At 41.8% G+C, this 20,549-nt stretch overlaps 1 protein-coding gene across 2 annotated transcripts in view; it reads left to right on the forward strand.

The window, feature by feature from the left end:
- Positions 1 to 18,552, forward strand: part of lrch4 (leucine-rich repeats and calponin homology (CH) domain containing 4) — a 50,914-nt gene extending 32,362 nt beyond the window's left edge. Inside the window, exons 10-18 of one of the 2 annotated variants that reach the window (XM_035148221.2) lie at positions 655 to 807; positions 1,150 to 1,218; positions 1,394 to 1,448; positions 1,524 to 1,587; positions 2,608 to 2,709; positions 3,038 to 3,135; positions 4,173 to 4,310; positions 5,538 to 5,615; positions 5,996 to 8,232. In XM_035148221.2, the coding sequence (XP_035004112.2) occupies positions 655 to 807; positions 1,150 to 1,218; positions 1,394 to 1,448; positions 1,524 to 1,587; positions 2,608 to 2,709; positions 3,038 to 3,135; positions 4,173 to 4,310; positions 5,538 to 5,615; positions 5,996 to 6,250 (1,012 nt within the window). In that variant the 3' untranslated portion in view covers positions 6,251 to 8,232. Of the gene's footprint in view, positions 1 to 654; positions 808 to 1,149; positions 1,219 to 1,393; positions 1,449 to 1,523; positions 1,588 to 2,607; positions 2,710 to 3,037; positions 3,136 to 4,172; positions 4,311 to 5,537; positions 5,616 to 5,995; positions 8,233 to 18,314 lie in introns of those variants that run through there. The other variant, XM_035148223.2, reaches the window with a different exon arrangement.
- Positions 18,553 to 20,549: the final 1,997 nt, after the last annotated feature.

A 20,549-nucleotide genomic window follows, 5' to 3' on the forward strand; every position in this document is an offset into this window, starting at 1 on the left:
TCGCTCAATTACCACAGTTCACACTCAGCATAATGAATCATAAGTTATAGACCCAGTTGTTCCGGATTTAAATGCCTTTAGCTTGGGGCCAAGATCTGGAACATCTCATCAGATGACTTGAGACATGAGGGCCATCACTTAAAAAACATCACATTGGATTGAAGGAGAACCAAAACACAATTAGTTCAGATTCAATTGAATGCAGCCCTGGAGCCTGATCCTGAACCATGATGAAGACTTGATGTTCTGTTCATTGTGGAGCCTGATGATTAAGTGGGGTTCTTTTATAAAGTCTTACAGATGGGATTTTACTTTGACCTCACTTTTAAACGGATTTTGATCAATAAAAAAAGAAAACAATGCTGATAATTTCTCTCCTCCAAGAGACAGTGGAGTTAACTGAGCTTTCTAAATTGCAAGGAAATTATATGTGGGTGTTTTTCTTTATTTTCTTTTATTATTTTTTTTATAAATACTTTATTGAAATTCCAATAAGAACATTTGATTTGTCTGAATTGCCTCATTGATGTTCTCTCTCTCTCTCTCTCTCTCTCTCTCTCTCTCTCTCTCTCTCTCTCTCTCTCTCTCTCTCTCTCTCTCTCTCTCTTGCTCTTGCTCTTGCTCTTGCTCTCTCTGTCCCTGTCTGCTCTGCAGATCCAGCCTCCGCGTGGAGGTGGTCCCCCCGTCGTCGCCCTCCTCATCTCCCCTATCCCCCTCCAGCCCCACCCTGGAGGAACGCAGGAGGCCGGGAACCCTGCTCATCTGGCAGGAGAGAGAGCGGCTGCAGCAGCAGAGAGAGAAAGCCAGGTTAACCCTCACACTCACTGACTCTCATTGATAAATACCAATATTTGAACATGATGTCTTCAACTGTAAGACTAATGTTTAATGTGATGTCAGGAAAGAAGGAGGCATTTGATGGCATCTTAGAGAAGGCTTAAAACGTATAAATGGATTGGACACAGGCGTCACATGACATGAGCAACATGAATGGGTGTCTGCATTTAGCGGATACGAGCTTCAGGAAGTTTTTATGTGTGGAGCAGTTTGTGCTCCTCTCATAAGAAGCAGCTCTCTGTCAGAGGCCACTCCCTTCTGCCTCTCATATCTAATTATACGCTCTCCATGTCCGAAACTCTAATTTTGCAGTTTGCTGAAGTCATCGACCAAAACAGGAAGTCACGTGGCCACGGCACCGCAGGCAGGAAGTAGCTCGGCGTAAGTAAGGCCTGTGGAACATATTCAACACACAGCTGGGCGACAGACAAGACACTGAGTGGTGGTCTCAGTTATACACGTCTCATCAATTTTCACATTTTCCTCAGTGTGGTTCAAATGAAGAGACATGAGGGTGTGTATTTGGAGAATAAACTGTGTGTATGTCTCCCCCTAGTGGTGGATCTCCAGAGAACAGCAGCTCCCTCTCAGGCATGCGGCAGAGATGTGCAGTGAGTAGCATCCTTCATGTCTTCTGTGAATGCAGCTGACTCCTCTGTTACTTATGACTTGTCTCTTTTTATTAGAGCGCTGAACAGATGGGCCCATTGTCTCCATCAGTACTTCTACCGCGCTCCAGCAGTAGACCAGGTACAACACACACACACACACACACACACAACTTCTATGAAGAGATGATCAGTAGTAAACTCAGTGTTACAGGGTGACAGTAAAATGGGGAGAGCTCAAATGTTACTGTCATGGCTATCTCTCCCAGGCCATCCCCACTTTTTTGTTTTCTTCTTTTAAATCTCAACACAATGACTCACACAAGCAGAATGCACACTTTCGGGACAAGCAATCCTTAAAGACAAAAAGTGATTAGAGTATTCTCTCATACTTCAGCAAGCCTGGCCGATCACTGTGAGAAGGTGGAATACATGTCAAATGGTTGAATCTTTTTTTTAAATGAGCTCATCAGTGACGTTAAACCAGTGAACTAATGTAAACTGATGTTATACCCCCTTTACAAATGCATATAGTTCAAATATAGATCATCAGCTTCCTGATTGGATGTAGGTTATAGATTTTGTAGGTGTCTGCATGTGGGCATTTTTGAACCAGTGGCATTCTTCATTCTCTAAATACGAGAATAACAGGCTAAATAATTGGTAGTTGTGCCCAAACTGACATAGGCAAATGGAAGATATGGAAAACTCACAGTACCCGAGGTTGGCATTAAATGTTCGGTCAAATTCGAAGTTTTTGGCTCTTAAGTTAGGCTCTGCTGGTGGATTTTCTTCTTTTACTGAGTGTGAAAGTTTGTTCTTTACCTTGAAAACAGCTCAGTTTGACGTAAAGACAATCCTTCCTCAAAGTGATCCAATTACTATCTTTTCTGAAGATTTCAACACCCTTTAAGTGGAATTTAGATTTTATTATAGAATCTAAACTGCTGAGGTACTGTGTACTCTCCAGCCTTAAAATTCAGAGCTTAGAAACAGTATCATACTTTAACTCGCTTACCAGCTTTAAACTGAATCTCCCAGTAATTTACCAACACTTCTCCTGTGCCGTTGTGACATATAAACACCATGGTATCCAGATATGTTCTTTGTGTGTGTATCCGGCCTCACACACTGGTAAATTTGGCCTGAATGTTTGTATCAGATGTCCTGCCCTCCCCGAAGACGTCTCCTCCACCTGGTCAGACCCATAAACCCAACAGCTTCCTGTTCCGCACCTCCTCCCGCAGCAATGTCAAACCCACAGGTACAAATGCTTGGATTGAACTTCCCTTTTTTAGTCGTGAGAGTTTAATCTGATAATTTCTCAAAAACACCGGTAGAAATACAGCTTTTTATGATAACATATTCAACAAATTTGTGCACTTAATGACCAGATCGAGCAAGAATTAATTAACAAATATATTTTCCAATGCACTTTGAGGGAGAAATATAAGAAATGTATGATGTGGTTCCATGACCACGAGTTTCCATCCATTACTATTTCTAATTGTGATTAACTACACCCTCACAAACACACACACACACACGCTGCATCAGAAACGGTTCAGCACTGTCTACTGTCTGGTTTTCAGGCTCCATCTTTACTCTGGGCGAGTCTGGCAGAAGTGAGTCTCGCACGACGCTGCGTTCTCCTAAAGAGGAGAGACAAGACATCACATATCTACGCAAGGTAACAGGTTTTATATTATATAGTGTAATAATGCATTCACTTTTGCAACCAGTAAGATTAGAGACTACAGTTTATTGAGATTAACCAATCACTTGTGTATAGCAGCTCACTTGTTATCATATGGTATAGATGACATCAAATGGCATTATTACAATATATTTGTGTTTCGTATATGCATTGCCCGTTATACGTCCCTATACCTGCCTGCTTGGAATGGAATGGACTGTTTGCTTGGCCCATGGTAATCCTGGTTGTAGCTTTCTTTCTGAAACTGTAAAAATTACCTATGATCAACCAGATTCAGTTCTTTTGCACCAATTTTATCATTAATCTTCATAAAATTAAACTAAATTTGCTTTATTGCTGCTCGCCAAAATACCTCCTGTATTTCTTCAAACATTTCATGTCGGCTATTTCAGAGGTTCGTTGAGTAATCAACACAATTGTCAGACTCAACGTCACAACTTCTGCTCAGAATACAGCACTGCAGCAACAAAATGATTGTTGTGCTTTTACTTTGTAAACAAATTGCTTAAGAGGAAGTCATTCTATGAATCTTGCTGCCCTGACAGAGATCAGCACCTGACACATTTGTGAATGTCTGTGTCAGTCTGATATGAAGATATACAAATGATCAAATTGATCAAAATGATCTGGTGGGACAGAGATTATTGTTGGCGAGCCACCTTTGACCCACGGAACACCAGTTGCAGAACACTGCTGGAGGTTGTCTGAGGACATAGCCCACTGCCTCACCCCTAATGACTGCAAGGTGCTGTTTGCCTGTTTATTCAAAGTTTATTAATATTGAATGTATCACATGTCCTCGGGCATTACTCCTCGGGCAATACACGCCAAGTGTGAAGCTGACAAGAGGAACGGTCGAGACATGCGTTCCACAGACAGACTGAGATTTCTATAATTCCATATGTTTCCATACCATTACTGTGATAATCCTGTTCGTTAATACTTTGTTTATACTATAAATGTTTTTTGGGAAAATACACGTGATGACACACTCTGTCTTCTTTGCTCAGACTCTGGAGTCTCGGCTGAAGATCATATTGCCGGAGGATCTGGGTGAGGCCTTATCCAACGGCACCATCCTCTGCCAGCTGGTTAACCAGATTCGACCACGCTCCGTATCAATCATCCACATTCCCTCCCCAGCAGTGGTGAGTGTGAAGAACTGATAAATTCCCGTCCTCTCTGCCTGGAAATGATTGGCCGTTGATGATGTTCACTTCTTTATTGGATAATTCTGTTCACGTCTGAGTGTGAGAGGAGCTGTGTTGAGTGTAATGACGGAAGATGTTTGAGCAGCTTTGTGGACTGTAGTTATTAGCCCACTAGCCATACTAGCTTCTGGAGTTTATGTTTATCACCTAATCCACACAACATAAATATCAACTGGCAAATTGTAGTCTGTCTTAAGCTCCATTCGTTTTGACCAGCAGCTCACGGTGGCATATATGTTATTATGTATGATATGACAGCTGTACTGTCCAACAGACTGTCAGACCTGACCAGATCACAAGGGGAAGGTGTTAAGTGCATCTGTTCACACCTGGTATAAAAAATGCTTCCTGAATGTGACCACTTGTGATCGGATCTCACTTCCCTCCTCTTTTATTAATAATCACGTTCGTCACGTATTTCAATTTTCAGACCAAATGATATTTTGTGTTTGTGTGTGTGTTGACATGAGTGAGCAAGAGAGATGAGTCAGGAGGGGCTATTTAATTATTATTAATTCATCTCCTGCAGTTGTTCTGTGAAGAAAGATTTGACCAACAAAGAAAAGCATCAATCATTATCGATAATCAAATCAATGCGTGGTTACTGAGAAGTGTAGAAATGTTTGATTCATTGTGAAACTTGAGCAGGCCAGAGGACGTCAGCCGAGTAGTCGGTTCCTAAAAAAAACCCCCCAACATCTGCGTTCACAGCAAAAGAAGACATGCGTCTCAGACCACCTCCAAATGTGGTGTGAAAGATCTCGGAACACATTCAGGACATTTGGGTGCGTTCAGAGCTGAACGTAAACCTGTGCACCTCTGATCAGATCCCTCAGGACGGATGTGACCAGGAACAGGGTCACAGTTTCACTATTTCACAGATAAACATGAGCTCCCGTTCCACTCACTCTCAATCAGGACAACAGGTTGAGTTTGTTGGGTTTGCATCAAGCTCATTTTAACAGGTGCAGATGAGAAAACAGGGAGGTGTCCCTCTGAAATATAAAAGAGAAATCAGGACTTAAAGGGCCTGATACTCTCTGTGGACGAGGTTTGAAAATTGACACCATCCTGATCCCGACTAATTAACAAAAGCAAACCAATCATTTTAACTTTAAGGTGATATTACCTAAACGTGATCGTGCTGTACTTTTTTGTTTGCAGCCAAAACTTAGTTCAGCAAAGTGTCGACTCAACGTGGAGAACTTCATCACCGCTTGTCGCAAGCTGGGAGTCCCTGAGGTAAAGCAACCTGTTATTATCATTCTCCCTCTCTCCCCCTTTTAACACAACTCATTGGCGTTTTGCCTACTCAGATGTTGTAATGCAATGTTTAAAGAGGTAGTCCAGAAGAATTTCCCACCTGCTATAAGCTCAGTTGTTGTGCTACATTGTCCTGTCAGGGTTGGACTGGGAACAGTTCAGGTTTCAGCCCAACCCTCACTCTGCTTTGTGTAATTCTACACTGTTTTGTCCCTCTCTTGTCTCCTTAGTTTTAACTACATGTATTTTCCTCCTGTGTGTGTGTGTGGCGTGTGCGTGTGTGTGTGTGTGTGTGTGTGTGTGTGCGTGTGTGTGTGTGTGTGTGTGTGTGTGTGTGTGTGTGTGTGTGTCCTGTCCAGACCGATGTGTGTGCGTGCTCTGATGTGCTTCTATGTAAGCTGCCCGCTGTGCTGCGTTGTGTGGCAGCCCTGCTGGCCGCGGAGGGGGGTGGAATGGCGGAGGACCACTCCCCTTGCCACTCCTCGCCTTCGTCTTCATCGCCCTCGTCCTCGTCCTCGTCTTCGTCTTCGTCGCTGCTGTCCACAGATTTCCTGCTCTTCTACTGTGCGGTCATGGCCCTGCTCTACGTCGTCTACTGCTACCTTCTCCCCTAGAGGAGACACACACAACACAAAGTACTTGCATAGTCACAGCTCTACACACATAGTGAACACACGCATACGTGGAAACTGAAATGTGTGGGGCAGTCACAGTTGCTATGTGTGAGGCCAACACACAGCCGCTCTCCCAGCTGTCATCTCAGACAATACGCCGCACTGTGTGTGTGTGTGGATGTGAGAGCGTGTGTGTGTTTTTTCAGTTTACATACTCTGTGACTTTAGAGCAGATGTCTTAAGTCCTGAGAGTGTGTGTTGGGATGTTGGAGCCATACAGAGCATGCTGCAGAGCACCTTTAAATAGAATACACTACACACAGCTCCATTTCAACCTTTTTAAGGAATAGAAAGCACTAATGTGATGGACAGATACTGTATGAGAGTAGATGAGCAGTGAAATGCCTTAGCCTAGATTAGCCTTCACTCAGTAACACTGTAAATCTGAGGTAGAGGTGCTCGGAGGCAAAAAGGATCTCAGTGGCCGGGACATGACTAGGCAGAGCGAAGGAAGCACAAACATTTACACGGAACACCTTTAATGCATTTTACCAACGCCCCCTCGTAGATAAGCAGCAGACACAGTATATAACCTGATCAGGGCCAAATCATTCCCAGTCCGTACTGGAAGATCCTCCTCAACAACTTAATATGTTGCACAATATCCACAACAAAACATGGAGACATGCAAGGTAGTTTTGTTAATGTTGAGATCAGAGCCCCTTAAAGCAGCAACAAGCACAAGTTCTTTACTTTGGCCCTGTTCAAACCTGGTGTTGGCATCAGATCTAAGATGTGTTGTCATTGCTACCTGTGTGCGTTCACACCTCAACTTAAAGCTGTCCACGTTAATCGTACTTCATACGCTGACACACACAACTAAATGCCAACATATGCAGCAGCCATCGAGCCCATATGGATCCATAGTTAACTTTAAAGCTGCATTAGTTATTATAACTTGCAGGCAATACAGCAAGTTGCATAAACACAACCTGTGACCCATCACCTTTTAAAACTGACATGGTTGACACGTCACACCACAGAGAGAAACTTACGCATTCATATGGAGTCAGTGTAACATCTGCTGTAAACATCTGCCTGCGGCCGTGAGACTGAACCACATGGGTCAAGTTATTTGCAATGAGCTAAAGGCTTAATGCTTAAATTCACTTTTTCAAATTCCCACAATCATTTCATCCATTGCCCATATAAGAAATATTGATAAGTGCAGCTTTGAGGCTCAACACAGTTGTTGCGTTGTGTAAAAGGTGTTTGTTAAAACTTGGGTTTGCCTTTCAAAGCCTGTTCTATCAGATAAGATGACGTCCTACTTACAAACCTAATTGCTGAGTTCTGGGCTTGTGGCAGAATCATCAACCAAACGCGAGCAGTCGGACCTGCGTGTAGAACCGAGTTAGGAAACAGTGATAAATCTCAGGGGGTCAGCAGGATGCGTCAGTACCTTATCTAAAAGCTCCTGGTTCTAGTCAGTACTGACAGAACTGACAACATATTCCAGAAAAGTGTGGAATGCTGGATAGATTTTTTTTGAATTTTGTATTCTTCCACATCACAAGACTGTTGTTCATCAGCTTTGCTCACCGAGCCACTGAGATCCCTTCTGCCCTGAGATCACAGTTACAGCCTAAACTCCAGTCCGCGTGTTTGCAGGCGTTCTCCTCGTCCTGCCAGAGCAGCTGTTCAAGAAACCTGTTGAAGACTGAATAGTGAATGTGATTTTTCTTGTTTTATTTTTAGCATTGAGGCAGGTGCAGGTTAGTTCAAATGGACCGTGGATGTTTAGTAATGTTATATCTCACGCTGCAATGGGACAGCGAGACAAATGATACAGTGCCTCTTACTGAATGAACACTGACCACTTGCAGACTGTACTAGTGTCTGCTATGTTAACTGTGAGCAGCAGGGGGCAATGTCGCTTCATCAACCCTCCCCAAAGCTTCATGCGTCCCAGACGGTACAACCCCCAGGATGCTGCCTGCGTGTTAAGTATTTTTTGTGGTTGTCACTGGTCCGTTGGACCAGCTGATTTCATATGTGTATAAATGTAAACAGGTTATTAAATTATTGCTTTTTTTTATTTATTTTTTTCTTTTAACTTTTTCTATTGGTTAAATTTGTCTCCAGTGAATAAGCAGAGGCGTCACTAATTTGGGTTCAGCATGTACGCCATTGGTTCTTCAAGCCTGTTAAAGCTTTGTTGAAATACGTTTGTGCTATAAATCACACACACAAAGGTGAATTAGAAGTAATCAATATTCAATTATTCAGAGTTAAAATAATATTGATTGTTTAAAAGTTTTTGCCCTTCGTTGGATTGGTAAATAATTGATTCCCGAGAGGTTCGGGCACATTTCACAGAGCGTTAAATAACCTGCGCTAATTCGGCCACATGCTGTGTTGCTCATAGCCGGTCAACTACACACAGATTGTAATCTGATTACTGTTCTCACTTGACTGATGTGGGCTTCAAAAGATGATGATGTAAATAAGCGCGAGATTGTTAAGGTTCAAGATGTTAAAGCGAGTCTAAACCGAGTCATCGTAAAAAGTGAAGTAAATAATATATTTAAGGCTTTTCTTCTGTAGCTGTGTGTGTGAGAGAGCAACATCATTATATCAGCACACCTTACTCCCTGTTTTCTTTTAAGACTGATTGGTTTAAAATATGGAGCCCCAAAGTGTTAAATATATATTCATAATATTTAATTAAATGATTATTTGATTGAATGATTTGGATAATCTGACAAACTAAGAATATATTCAGACTAAACTCGTTATTATATGAATTTATGTGATTATTTTAGTTTTCATAAAGACTGAATTGGACTGATTCTTGCAGCCAACTGCTGGATGTCTTATCTTCCTTGAAGACGTCCATGTCCTGGGGGGGAAATCCACACCTTTTCTCGTACCCCTGCCTCCTTCATGCGTTACTGAAGTCACCGTCACTGTCTTTAACTTCCTGACGTTCTTTCCCTGCACTTGAAGCCAAAAAGCGTCCAAGTCTGTGATTTTCTGACGGTAGCTGGTCTTTACCCCCTGATTTGACCCATCGAACAATGTTATCAGAAGGAGCAGGACTGGACGTCTTTTCCTTCAAAGACAGGGATCTAGTCAGTGCACTAAATTACAGGCCCCTGAAGCAAGCTTAAAAAATCAACCCACATTATCCAGACTCTCTTTTTAAGCTCGAGAGACAACGTCATCCTGAAATTACCAACTCGCTGTATCAGTAAATAATCGCAGTGCACAAAAACAGTAGCTAACCTCTTTTATTTAGATCAATAAGGCTTCACACGCTAGCCAGGGAGTCCTGTTACTCGGTAGGAAAATAGAAGTCAGCATTTGTTACCTTCTGTTGGCTCAAGGTCCAAAGAGAAAATCGTTTTTTTTTGCTCTTTCATTATTGTGTCTTTTCTTGAAGAAAGAGGTAAATCTGGAGTAATGTCCATCTTTGTTAAGCTACGTCAAAACAGAGACCAGTTAACTCACTAAATTCACTATGATTGACTATTGATTCAGATAACAGGAGCTAACTGGCTAATTTGTGTAGCAGTCGTTGAGCTTACATGCTTAAAGGCTCCAATGAAATAAAAAACACAACCTTTTCAATCCTGTGATATTAGCAAATTGTTAATTTATCTCTTATTTGCCAAATATGGAGGAAAAAAACAATAGCATCGCATTTAACATCAAATTCTGCCCGTTATGTAAGTGATGTCAAAGAACTTACTTTTGAAAACTTCAGTAGTTGTATAAAAATTAAATGTGACAATATAAAAAATAATTGAACTAACATTTTTATGTTGGTTCCTTTTATTTATATGTATATATATATTTCAATTTATTTGTTTATTTATTTAATATTGAACATGCTGGGGCCCCAGATTTACAAAAGACTTTCCTTTTGAAATTGAAATATACTTTAATTTCTTGATTCACTCATTTAATATGCTTTACAGCACTATTCTTGTCCACAGTCCGTTTCATGTTCACATCTCTGCTGTCCCAAGGTCAGAATGTCCACTGTAAAAACGTCCCTTCCCGTGTCTGAGGTTTTTTATTACTCTGCTGTTAAGACGAATTTATACTGTTTCAATTCAAATGTATATTTTATAAATGAAACTGACTAAGCAGCACACAGTAACTCATTCACTGGCTTAGACCAAGCTATATTCTTAAATATGTTAGGGGAACAGAAATACTGTTGTGTTTATATTTATATGATGATGAAGAAACTTTTTTGAGTTTATATAAATCTATATGTAAAGGTTTTTTTTTTTTTTGTTCTTCCCGCTGTAAAGAAATTATTAAAACTGAAAACTTTGACCATATGCTGTTTCTCTGCTTGCTTGCTCTTCTTGCTTTTGCATAATCAGCCAGAAACTGTTATGTGTGATCAGGGTATCTGCAGCTGCCTGAACATCCTAGTTTGACAACAACAAAAAAATCTAAACGTGGGAGATTAAACGTGGCAGTGTTCGATATTTTTGTTCTCGTCGTCAAATCCCATGAGCCAAGCCAACAATGAATGCATCACACTGACAAGTATTCTCTGTCCTCGAGCTCCTTTGTAGTCCTGCTGCTCACCACACCCACCAGAGCACCAAATGTAGATTCATCCGACGCTTAATATAGTTTCCAACTCCAGTGTCCTCTTGAATTTGGGAATTACTCATCTTATATATTTCTCGTATTTCTTTCAAACATTTCTTTCACGTGTACCTGAAGTTTTCTCGCCAACACATGTTTTATTACATCGGGAAACGTGTGTGTTTCAAGTCCTGGTTGACTTTCAAGTAAGCACAAGGAAAATAAATGTTTGTAATGTTCGAAATGGCAGAAAAAGGTGAAATAGGACTTTCAGTTATTACTGGAGCACAAAAAGCAAATATACTCTTCATCAAGGACTTCAATCAAAGCTCTGCTGGAAGTCCTTGGGAAGCAGAAACCTCACATCGGTTTTTCTTTTTGTTTTCTTTCAAACTCCGAGATCCACCGTTTCCCCTGCACAAGCTTATCTCACAACTAAGATCCAATTCAGTGTGATTCATGAAAAAGTGTTTTCAGACTCCGACAAAAAGGATGAGACCTAGATGTTGGCTTGGCGAATATATGACATGGGAATTTGTTGACAAAAAATATGTGTTTACTGCCACGTTTATTAGTGGATTTGGTCCTGATTGGTCTTAATGCTCGAGTGTGGCAATGCAGATACCCTGATGTGACTCCTCTGTGCCCTGTGCTTTAATCTGGTCCAAAGCTCCCCTGTGCTCTGCAGACAGGAGGTTTACCATCATAAATTCCAGCTGGCCCATGTCGGAGCAGGTGAGTGTGTTGGGTGAAGGTCAGGGAAAAGGCAGCATCAGCCCGTGTAGGTTTGTACGGCACCGTTCACCAGAAGGCGACTCCATAAACTGCAGTGTCGCCCTTTTTTCATCTCCGCTCTCTACATCACTTCAGCCTGCAGTCTGCCCGCTGCCCACACACCCACACACACACACACACACACACACACACACACACACACACACACACACACACACCCTCCACGTCTGGATTATCATGCATATCATCAGACTCTAAGGTTAATCAGTAATCACTACAGAGTCAGGAGCACTGATTATGAAGAGTGAAAATTAGAATTCTTTGAGACGTAACTGGGAAATGTCATGTTTTGGTGGGTGGGGGAGCTCGTCCGGCGGGTTCCAGGGGTCCGCTGAGGACAATCCAGGGCCCCCCCCGTCTCACTCACTGTGGAATAAAGAGGTGCAGCAGACGTCACTCGGTGCAGGAGGTGCAGCACATGCATCCAGATTGATTTCAAAAGCTGGAATCTGATGCAACAACTACCAGGATGGAATGACATACAGTAAATGATGTTTGCCATTCGCTGTCAAAACAGTTTGCCGGTAAAGAAAAGAATAACAACACATCCTTCAGAGAGAAAATAAACTTGCATTCAATTCTCAAGGTCAATTTCTTTAGCTGAGAACCATTTAATGATGCAAGTCATATGGCATCACAGTAGGCAACCAGAGTAAGCTATTGGGGGCCAGGACATTACTTTGCCCTTTATTAATATATATATATATATTTTTTAGTATCAGAATTTTAAACTAAAACAACTGCCATATCACTATTGTATTGAAATAAACCAGCTAAACGTGTTAATAAAGGGCTAATACATTAGTGGTTTACTGACCTCTAGTGTCGCCATGACTTTGACATTTTGTGACATATCTTTTACAGCGACACCGAACGATCCCTTCGCTGGGCTCATCCTCTGACTCTCGATATATCTCCTCGTCCAAACGTTTATCGGCGCATCTTTAACAGACATGTTTTCAAGGGGATTAACTTTATTCACTTTGGTGATCCTGACTTTTCATCTGGCGCCGCCATCAGGCAAAACTTCAGTTTGTCCAGGGCTTTGGTTTCTGCACAGAACTTGTGATATTCCCCTCAGCCTCATCGGAAACTAAGATGATGTTTTGCACCTGTTAGGTGACACCAGGAAGGTTAAATACAGGAAAACATATACTTAACAAAATTCACTATATTCACCCCAGTGGACATATGACATAGAGACATAATACCAGAACACAATGCAGTGCAGGTTGTCCTCGGGTTAGAGCTTCATTTTACTCCAGACACCCAGAAAAAACACTTCTTTTATTTGAAATAATACAGTTGGCATTTCGTCAGTTTTCTTTTAGGTAATCTGCTTCAACACTATTATGTTATGTTAGCAAATTACCAGCTGATATATCATAAGCCTAAAATTAGCCTTTAAAAAGTTTCAAACTAGGGTTCTTATGCAGAGCTGTGAAAAGAAGTGATAATGCAGGACCTGCCAAATTCTTTCCAAACAACAATATAATTATAAACACTTTTATTTCTACAACTCAAGGTGCCTTATGTCTTCTGTTACCAAGAACCAAATGAAAGAAAGTGACAGTAGTTCAAGTCGATCAGGGAGAGACTGAGCTGACATATCATTTTAATATGAAAAATAATATATTTAGAAAGATTATCTATAATCCTTTGAATTTTAAATAAGATATTTACGTTTATTAAAATATATAGTCAAAATATTTCATGATATATTTGTTTTCAGCAACTACTTGTTTAGGCAGAGAGAATCAGTGGTATGGTCAGTTTTTCTCTTATGATCTTAAAGATCTGTTAAAACACTATATTTCATTATTTAACTGACTGTTGGTTGAGAGAGCTGAGCCGTGTCGTATTGGTTTGACTGGAATTCATCTATTTTGAGAACAACTGGTCATTAACTGGAGTTATGAGGATATTTTTAAATTTCAGGGAAAAAATCAATGTTAAAATGAGTGATCCCTGGTGACTAATGATTAAATACAGAAATACATTCTATAAATGCTTTTCCCCATTGGTTTAAAACATCCTCAATTTCAGTATGTGTTTGGTCCATGCCAAATAAATATTCGGTCTATTTTCAAATTAGATTTGTCTGCCCCTTAAGACACGATAAATACATAAAATCATAATTTTAATTTTGTCATGTGCATCTTCATGTCTGTTAGCAAGTTTGTGTCCACCTCTATAATTAGTTCTACGTTTCCGTAGCACACGAAATATATTCATTAATCATTAACCGTTTAAGTCACATGCATATTGAACAACTATTGTCTTTTGCACTTTGTCTCACTTTCTTTTTATCGATGCACCGTTTCCACTCAGCCAAGCAATTAAAACTCTTTGCCTCCAGAAAATTCTGGAAATTCCAGAACCTCTATCTAAGTTGTTTATGCGCAAACAGAAAGTGCAAGTAAAAAGTCAGCGGATTGAAACACGGTGCGATGTGTGGAACAAGCAGCTTTCTGACCTCAAACATATCCTCAACATTTATGGTGTTACATTATTTAATTTATTATTTACATACAGCATTTGCTATTATGGTCTCTGTGTGTTGACCCTCTGGTGGACTGGCAACCTGGCCTGGCTGTACCCATCTCTCATACAATGACAGATTTCAATTTTAGTTTAGTTATATTCTGGTTCGATTTAATGTGAGTTGGTAGGTGTTTTTTTAAATTCATGTCCCGATAGCAATCAATAAGTAACGTCTGAGATAAAAACCTGGATTCTGGCCCTCGCAGGACTGTGATAAATAATTGGCTAGCGTACTTGTCTATCAATATTTGATAAACAGAAGTTACTGATAAGTTGTCTTCTAGCAGTTTGTCGGTCAGGGCCGGCTCGTGTTCTGGGAGCGTAGCCTTGACAAGATGGGAGGGGCTGGGATGTATAGGTTGCATTTTATTTATGATTCATATTTTATTGAATTTTTTGTAAACTATAGATAGATAGATAGATAGATAGATAGATAGATAGATACTTTATTGTTCCTGAGGGACATTTAGGAATCCAGTATCTCACAAAACAGTCAAACACAAGAGCATAAGAATAATAAAAGGACAAAATGAGTCAAGAATGGTCTAGCCACCAGATCTAATACAAAGCTGTCACTGTAAAGAAGTATATGCTAATGGAGATATTGACAATACAATATTTGAAGTATAAGGTGATTGAAAAACACAAGTAGCCGCGGCAGAGTATTGAAGTAATATAAATACAGATTTAAAGATAATAACTGAAGCTATACAAAGTAGTGCATTGGACTAACATAGCCTGTAAAATGATGGTACAGCAGATGTAAGTGTATTTTAAAAAATCTACAGTTATTAACATTTGACAGACATAGAGGAAAAAATAATTAGAAGTACATGCAACTGTCCAGCCAAATAATGTACATGTAAATATATATTTATACACATATAGAACCACACCCATTGAAATACTGTCACAAATGCAAATTTAAAGCAACGCCTCCTCACCCACACAGTGTCACCACTTCCTCTGACTGATGGAGAATGCTCAGGTGAACAATAGGTGGAACTACTGTGGCAATTTTGTGACGTCACCGATGAGAATAATGACAGCAGGTCCGAAAAGTCACCGCACGCAAATAGGTGCCCCTGAAGCTGTCAATCAAACCCACTCCATGGAGGCTTTACCTCAATCTCTCACCGTGGTAGAAACACTAACTCAGCTGGACGAGGACAGACTGCATCATTTCAGCCGGGCCGGCTTCGTATTAGCCTGAATTGATCAAGCTGTGTTTGAGGAACAGGCCCCAGGGACGGCTCAGGCTGCCCATTACACATCACACCTTCTCTGTTTTATAACACAAGTGAGCGTGCGGTTGTTTTTATTTTTGACCCGCCTGGTTGCCTGTGCCAAGGAAGAAGTGGAAATAGGTCCGAATAAATGGCTTTTCATTTGAGGCCTGGAGGCAATAAACACTCCAACATTCGACAGGGTGTGTGTGTGCGGATGTTTCTGATAGCCACTGTATATGAGATTGAAATGACATGCTTTGCTACAGAATGTCATTGAGCCTGTCTTATAAATGTGTTAACTCTTTCAGCGGCCAGTTGCCCTTTATGTCCACACATCTAGAGCGCTGCCATTCCAGTTCACACCCACACTGTAGCTTTACCTAGGTATTTAATGTTAAAATGAAACCCAGAGCCTCATATCCTTGAGGGCGCGATGTAACCTAGAGTCACTTCCTATCTTGACAGGAGTTCAAGAGATTATTAAGACAAATATAAAGCCCTAAGGTGGACAATGTATCCTCTCCCTTGTATGATAATTAAACTTCTGTGGACTGAGTCCTGCAGCAGGTCTTTACTTCAGGGTTCTGTGGACTGAGTCCAGCAGCAGGTCTTTACTTCAGGGTTCTGTGAACTGAGTCCTGCAGCAGGTCTTTACTCGTGGTCCAGCAGCAGGTCTTTACCTCAGGGTTCTGTGGACTGAGTCCAGCAGCGTCTTTACTTCAGGGTTATATGAACTGAGTCCTGCAGCAGGTCTTTACTTCAGGGTTCTGTGGACTGAGTCCTGAAGCAGGTCTTTACTTCAGGGTTCTGTGGATTGAGTCCTGCAGCAGGTCTTTACTTCAGGGTTATATGAACTGAGTCCTGCAGCAGGTCTTTACTTCAGGGTTCTGTGGACTGAGTCCTGCAGCAGGTCTTTACCTCAGGGTTCTGTGGACTGAGTCCTGCAGCAGGTCTTTACCTCAGGGTTCTGTGGACTTGGTCCTGCAGCAGGTCTTTACTTCAGGGTTATATGAACTGAGTCCTGCAGCAGGTCTTTACTTCAGGGTTCTGTGGACTTAGTCCTGAAGCAGGTCTTTACTTCAGGGTTCTGTGGACTGAGTCCAGCAGCAGGTCTTTACCTCAGGGGGTCAGCAGGTCTTACTCAGGGTTCTGTGGACTGAGTCCAGCAGCAGGTCTTTACTTCAGGGTTCTGTGGACTGAGTCCTGCAGCAGGTCTTTACCTCAGGGTTCTGTGGACTGAGTCCAGCAGCAGGTCTTTACTTCAGGGTTCTGTGGACTGAGTCCTGCAGCAGGTCTTTACTTCAGGGTTCTGTGGACTGAGTCCTGCAGCAGGTCTTTACTTCAGGGTTCTGTGGACTGAGTCCTGCAGCAGGTCTTTACTTCAGGGTTCTGTGGACTGAGTCCTGCAGCAGGTCTTTACCTCAGGGTTCTGTGGACTGAGTCCTGCAGCAGGTCTTTACTTCAGGGTTCTGTGGACTGAGTCCTGCAGCAGGTCTTTACTTCAGGGTTCTGTGGACTGAGTCCTGCAGCAGGTGAATGAAAGTGTTAATGTACCCAAGATACTTACATGATTCTTGCTGTTTTGGTTCGTACCCTCATGGTTGAATGCACTTATTTGAAGTCGCTGGGATAAAAGCATCAGTTAAATGATATGTAATGTAAAAAAATCATCGAGAAGATTTTAATCCCATCAATCAAACCACCTTCGTATAACGAGGCAGCTAGCAGCCGTTAGCCAGCGAACAGAGATCTACAGGAAGCAGTGCTCTCCTCAGTCCCCACGTTATTCCAGACACCTGTGGATGAAGATGAGATCACTTAAAAAGCAAGAAAACGCAATAATGCAGCTTCACTGATAGCTTTTTCTACTTCGTCAAACTTCTTTTGTTTTGTTTGACCTGTGGGAATAGGAGGAGTGAGACATCATTCACACGCTCCTGGCGCAGCCATCAGGGGCAATTTGGGGATCGGTATCTTGCCCAAGGACACTTCATCCCCCTCTGAGCCACAGCCACAGCCCTGAATGCTGATGGGTGTGATCTTATTCTTCAATAGTCGATATTGTCTAAATGCTGTATCGCCTAATTAAGCCCTCATTGGATTGACCGCTGCAGCCACCGCAGCTCAGACCCCCAAAACCTTTACTTAGAAGGCAAAACTCTCTTTCTGTCTCTGGATTTCCAAGCAACACCTCCCTGAAGTGATAGTTTTCAATATACAACTGCAGGTGAATTATACTTCATGCACAGATCCAATGATTAAAAAGAGCCACAGCCGAGCCACAATGTGTAAATGGAGTGAATATTGTGAGAAAATCAACAAACTCCACTGACAGCGCAGGGTCCTCCTATGACAAAAACTATAACTTTAAGAAGTTTATTTTTATCCGTGCTGAAGGGGCTGTCTGAAACTCCTCCAAAAGTTCCTGACACAACAGAGCAACAGGCCCAGGGACAGATTACAGGAGACTATAGAAAACTTTATAGGAAACCTCCCGGAGAGCTCACGCTGTTAGCATGAATTAAAACAAACAGGGGCCCAACAATCTGGGATCCTCGACACGTAGCGTCTGGCCTCGCTGCCAACACCCCCAAAGTTCACAAACTTTGGAGTTTATGCACTGGCACTATTACGTTGAACTCGTCTCGCACTCCAGAAGTCGAGCAGCAACATCCAGAGGCAACGGGAACATGATGCAAAAGCCACACAATGTTTATTTCAATTTCTTCAACCAATATATTAGTGCATTATAAGACAATTGGAAAAACAGCAAAGTTTAGCTTGTTTACTGTCATTATTAGAATTATAATCTGCAGCCCAGTGCAGAAACCTGCCTGTACATTGCCTGCATCCACTCAGTCCTCTCTCTGTCCCCTCCCCAGGATTCCTTGTGCTCCCCTCAGCTCATCATGGAGGATGAAGGGCTGAGTCGGCTGGCCCAGACCATCCAGGTTCTGGTCGACCTGGCTCCGTGACAGGAGGGATTTAACAGCTTACTCCCGTAGAGATCCGCCTTTTGTTTTTTTAATTTGCTTCATATTGTATTTACAGTTACGCATACTGTGTCCGTCTTCCATACATCAAAACATGGATGGGGTTCAAATAAAATTGTAAATGATTTAAGAGTCTCGTTTGTATTTTTCATGCAAAGAGTCAAAAGTTTGAGATTGATAATAATACAAAATAATAGCTTAGCAAAGTTAGTACACTGTAAAATATCCTAAGTTGGCTTAACTTGAAAAAGGTATGCAAAAATAATTGCCTTAAAAAAGTAAAATAAACCTGAGGTGAGGAGTTAAAACTACTTTTTTACTGTATGTTTTTAACAATGTGAGCAGTTCACGTGTTTTATTGTCGTCAACTTCAGGTAAGTGGACAGGAAGTCATTAGGGTTAGGCTGTATAAACTCAATATACTGTGCTGTGCCCACGCATGAGTGAGTCAAACTGCAGATTCTTAATAAGATACAATTACTTACCGCAGCCAGCTCGAGGCCTAACGAGATCAACACCATCAATGTAGCTCATGCTCTTCTAATTACGACTGAAGGATAGCACTGACTGCACATATAGTCTAATAGTGCCACAACCTTAGGGGTGGAGGAGGTTGTTTGGCACTGGGAAGTGAAGAAGCAGATCCTTAGGCGGTGTGAAGAACTGTGCTGTGCGTTAACAAAGATGTACTACAACTAAAAACCAAACCCAGAGAGATCCAACAAAACAAAATAATACTAAGGCAAAAGAAAAGACCAAAACTTGTAAAAATCTGCAGCCTCGCATCCAAAGCTGCCAACTCCTCTCTCCCCCCCCCCTGCTCCACTGACAGGCGTTTACCACCTCAGCCTCACCTGCCTGGAACCCACCACCTGCCCTGGTAAGTACAGGGAGAGCTAAGCAGAAAGATAAGTGAAGAAACGACATCACACATTATGAACACATGATTAAGTTAGGACTCTGGGTTACCGCTGACCTCGCAACTCCATCAACATGCATAATTAAATAAGATAAATGCAATAAAAAAATGTCATATAGCGCAGCACACTTCGCCCGTCCTCCGTCACCTTGAGTGTGCTCAGCGACGTCTTTCTCGGAGACCTAATCATGCAAATCTCTTCTCACTCTCCCTGTGTGAGCTGCTGGCCTGCGCCAAAATCCCACTTGAAATCGTCTAAATAATCTGATTGATAATCAACCTGCAAATAATAAGCAAATAAGCAAAAGACTGTTAATGTAGGGAGAAGGAGGAGAGTGAAAATGGAGGAGAAAGCACACTTTTCACAATGCTGCAACTGCAAACTACAAGAAACATGTAGTCACGAGTGTGAATAGCAGCAACACCAATGACCGTGTCTTCTAACCAAGTGACGTCTGTGACGATTCAGAACACAATTTAACTTGAAGGCATTACCTCAGAGCATGAACAAGTTCGACTTGATGCGGTGTTGTGCAGCGCTGACTTAACATGATGCATGCTGGTCCTAACACAATGCATGCTGGTTGGAATTTGTGTCTGACTTCATACAGGGCTGCAAAAAACGTCAACCAGGTCACATGACCTTAAAACAGGATCTCTGGCTGAGCCTATGAGAATTTAGGAGTTGAGTTGCATTGTGGGTAAGGTGTAACAGTGCTTTTCCAGTCTTCTTGACAAGCCCAATTTGCATTCACCCATTCATGCAGCTTTCTATTACGCTGTCAGCAAAGTGGGGTTTAGTCTCTTACCCAAAGACTTTGAATGGGGTTAGAAGAGCTGGGGGATTGAACCACTCACCTTCTGGTTAGTGGATGACCCGCTCTACCTCCTGAGCCACAGCCATCCACCAATGTGTCATTCTGCAGCCCTGCTTCACAGATGAACGTGTATGTTCTGGATCATGAAGCGATCCTGTCTGTCTTCACCTTTTCATCACTATGGCATCATCATCATCCAGGATGTTGTTCCTGCGGCTCATCTCCGTAATGGTCTCATGATTCTCACTGCTGATGATTGGTTTGCATCTTGTGGTCTGACCTCTATAGTTTTCATTATTCTGTCATTTTTATTGTCAACTGTTGCCGGTTGTCTGTTCACTACACAAAGACTGAGCTACAGACATTTCTTTCTCGGGACATTAATGA

The sequence above is a fragment of the Hippoglossus stenolepis genome, chromosome 23, assembly GCF_022539355.2.
Source record: "Hippoglossus stenolepis isolate QCI-W04-F060 chromosome 23, HSTE1.2, whole genome shotgun sequence".
NCBI lineage: Eukaryota > Metazoa > Chordata > Actinopteri > Pleuronectiformes > Pleuronectidae > Hippoglossus > Hippoglossus stenolepis.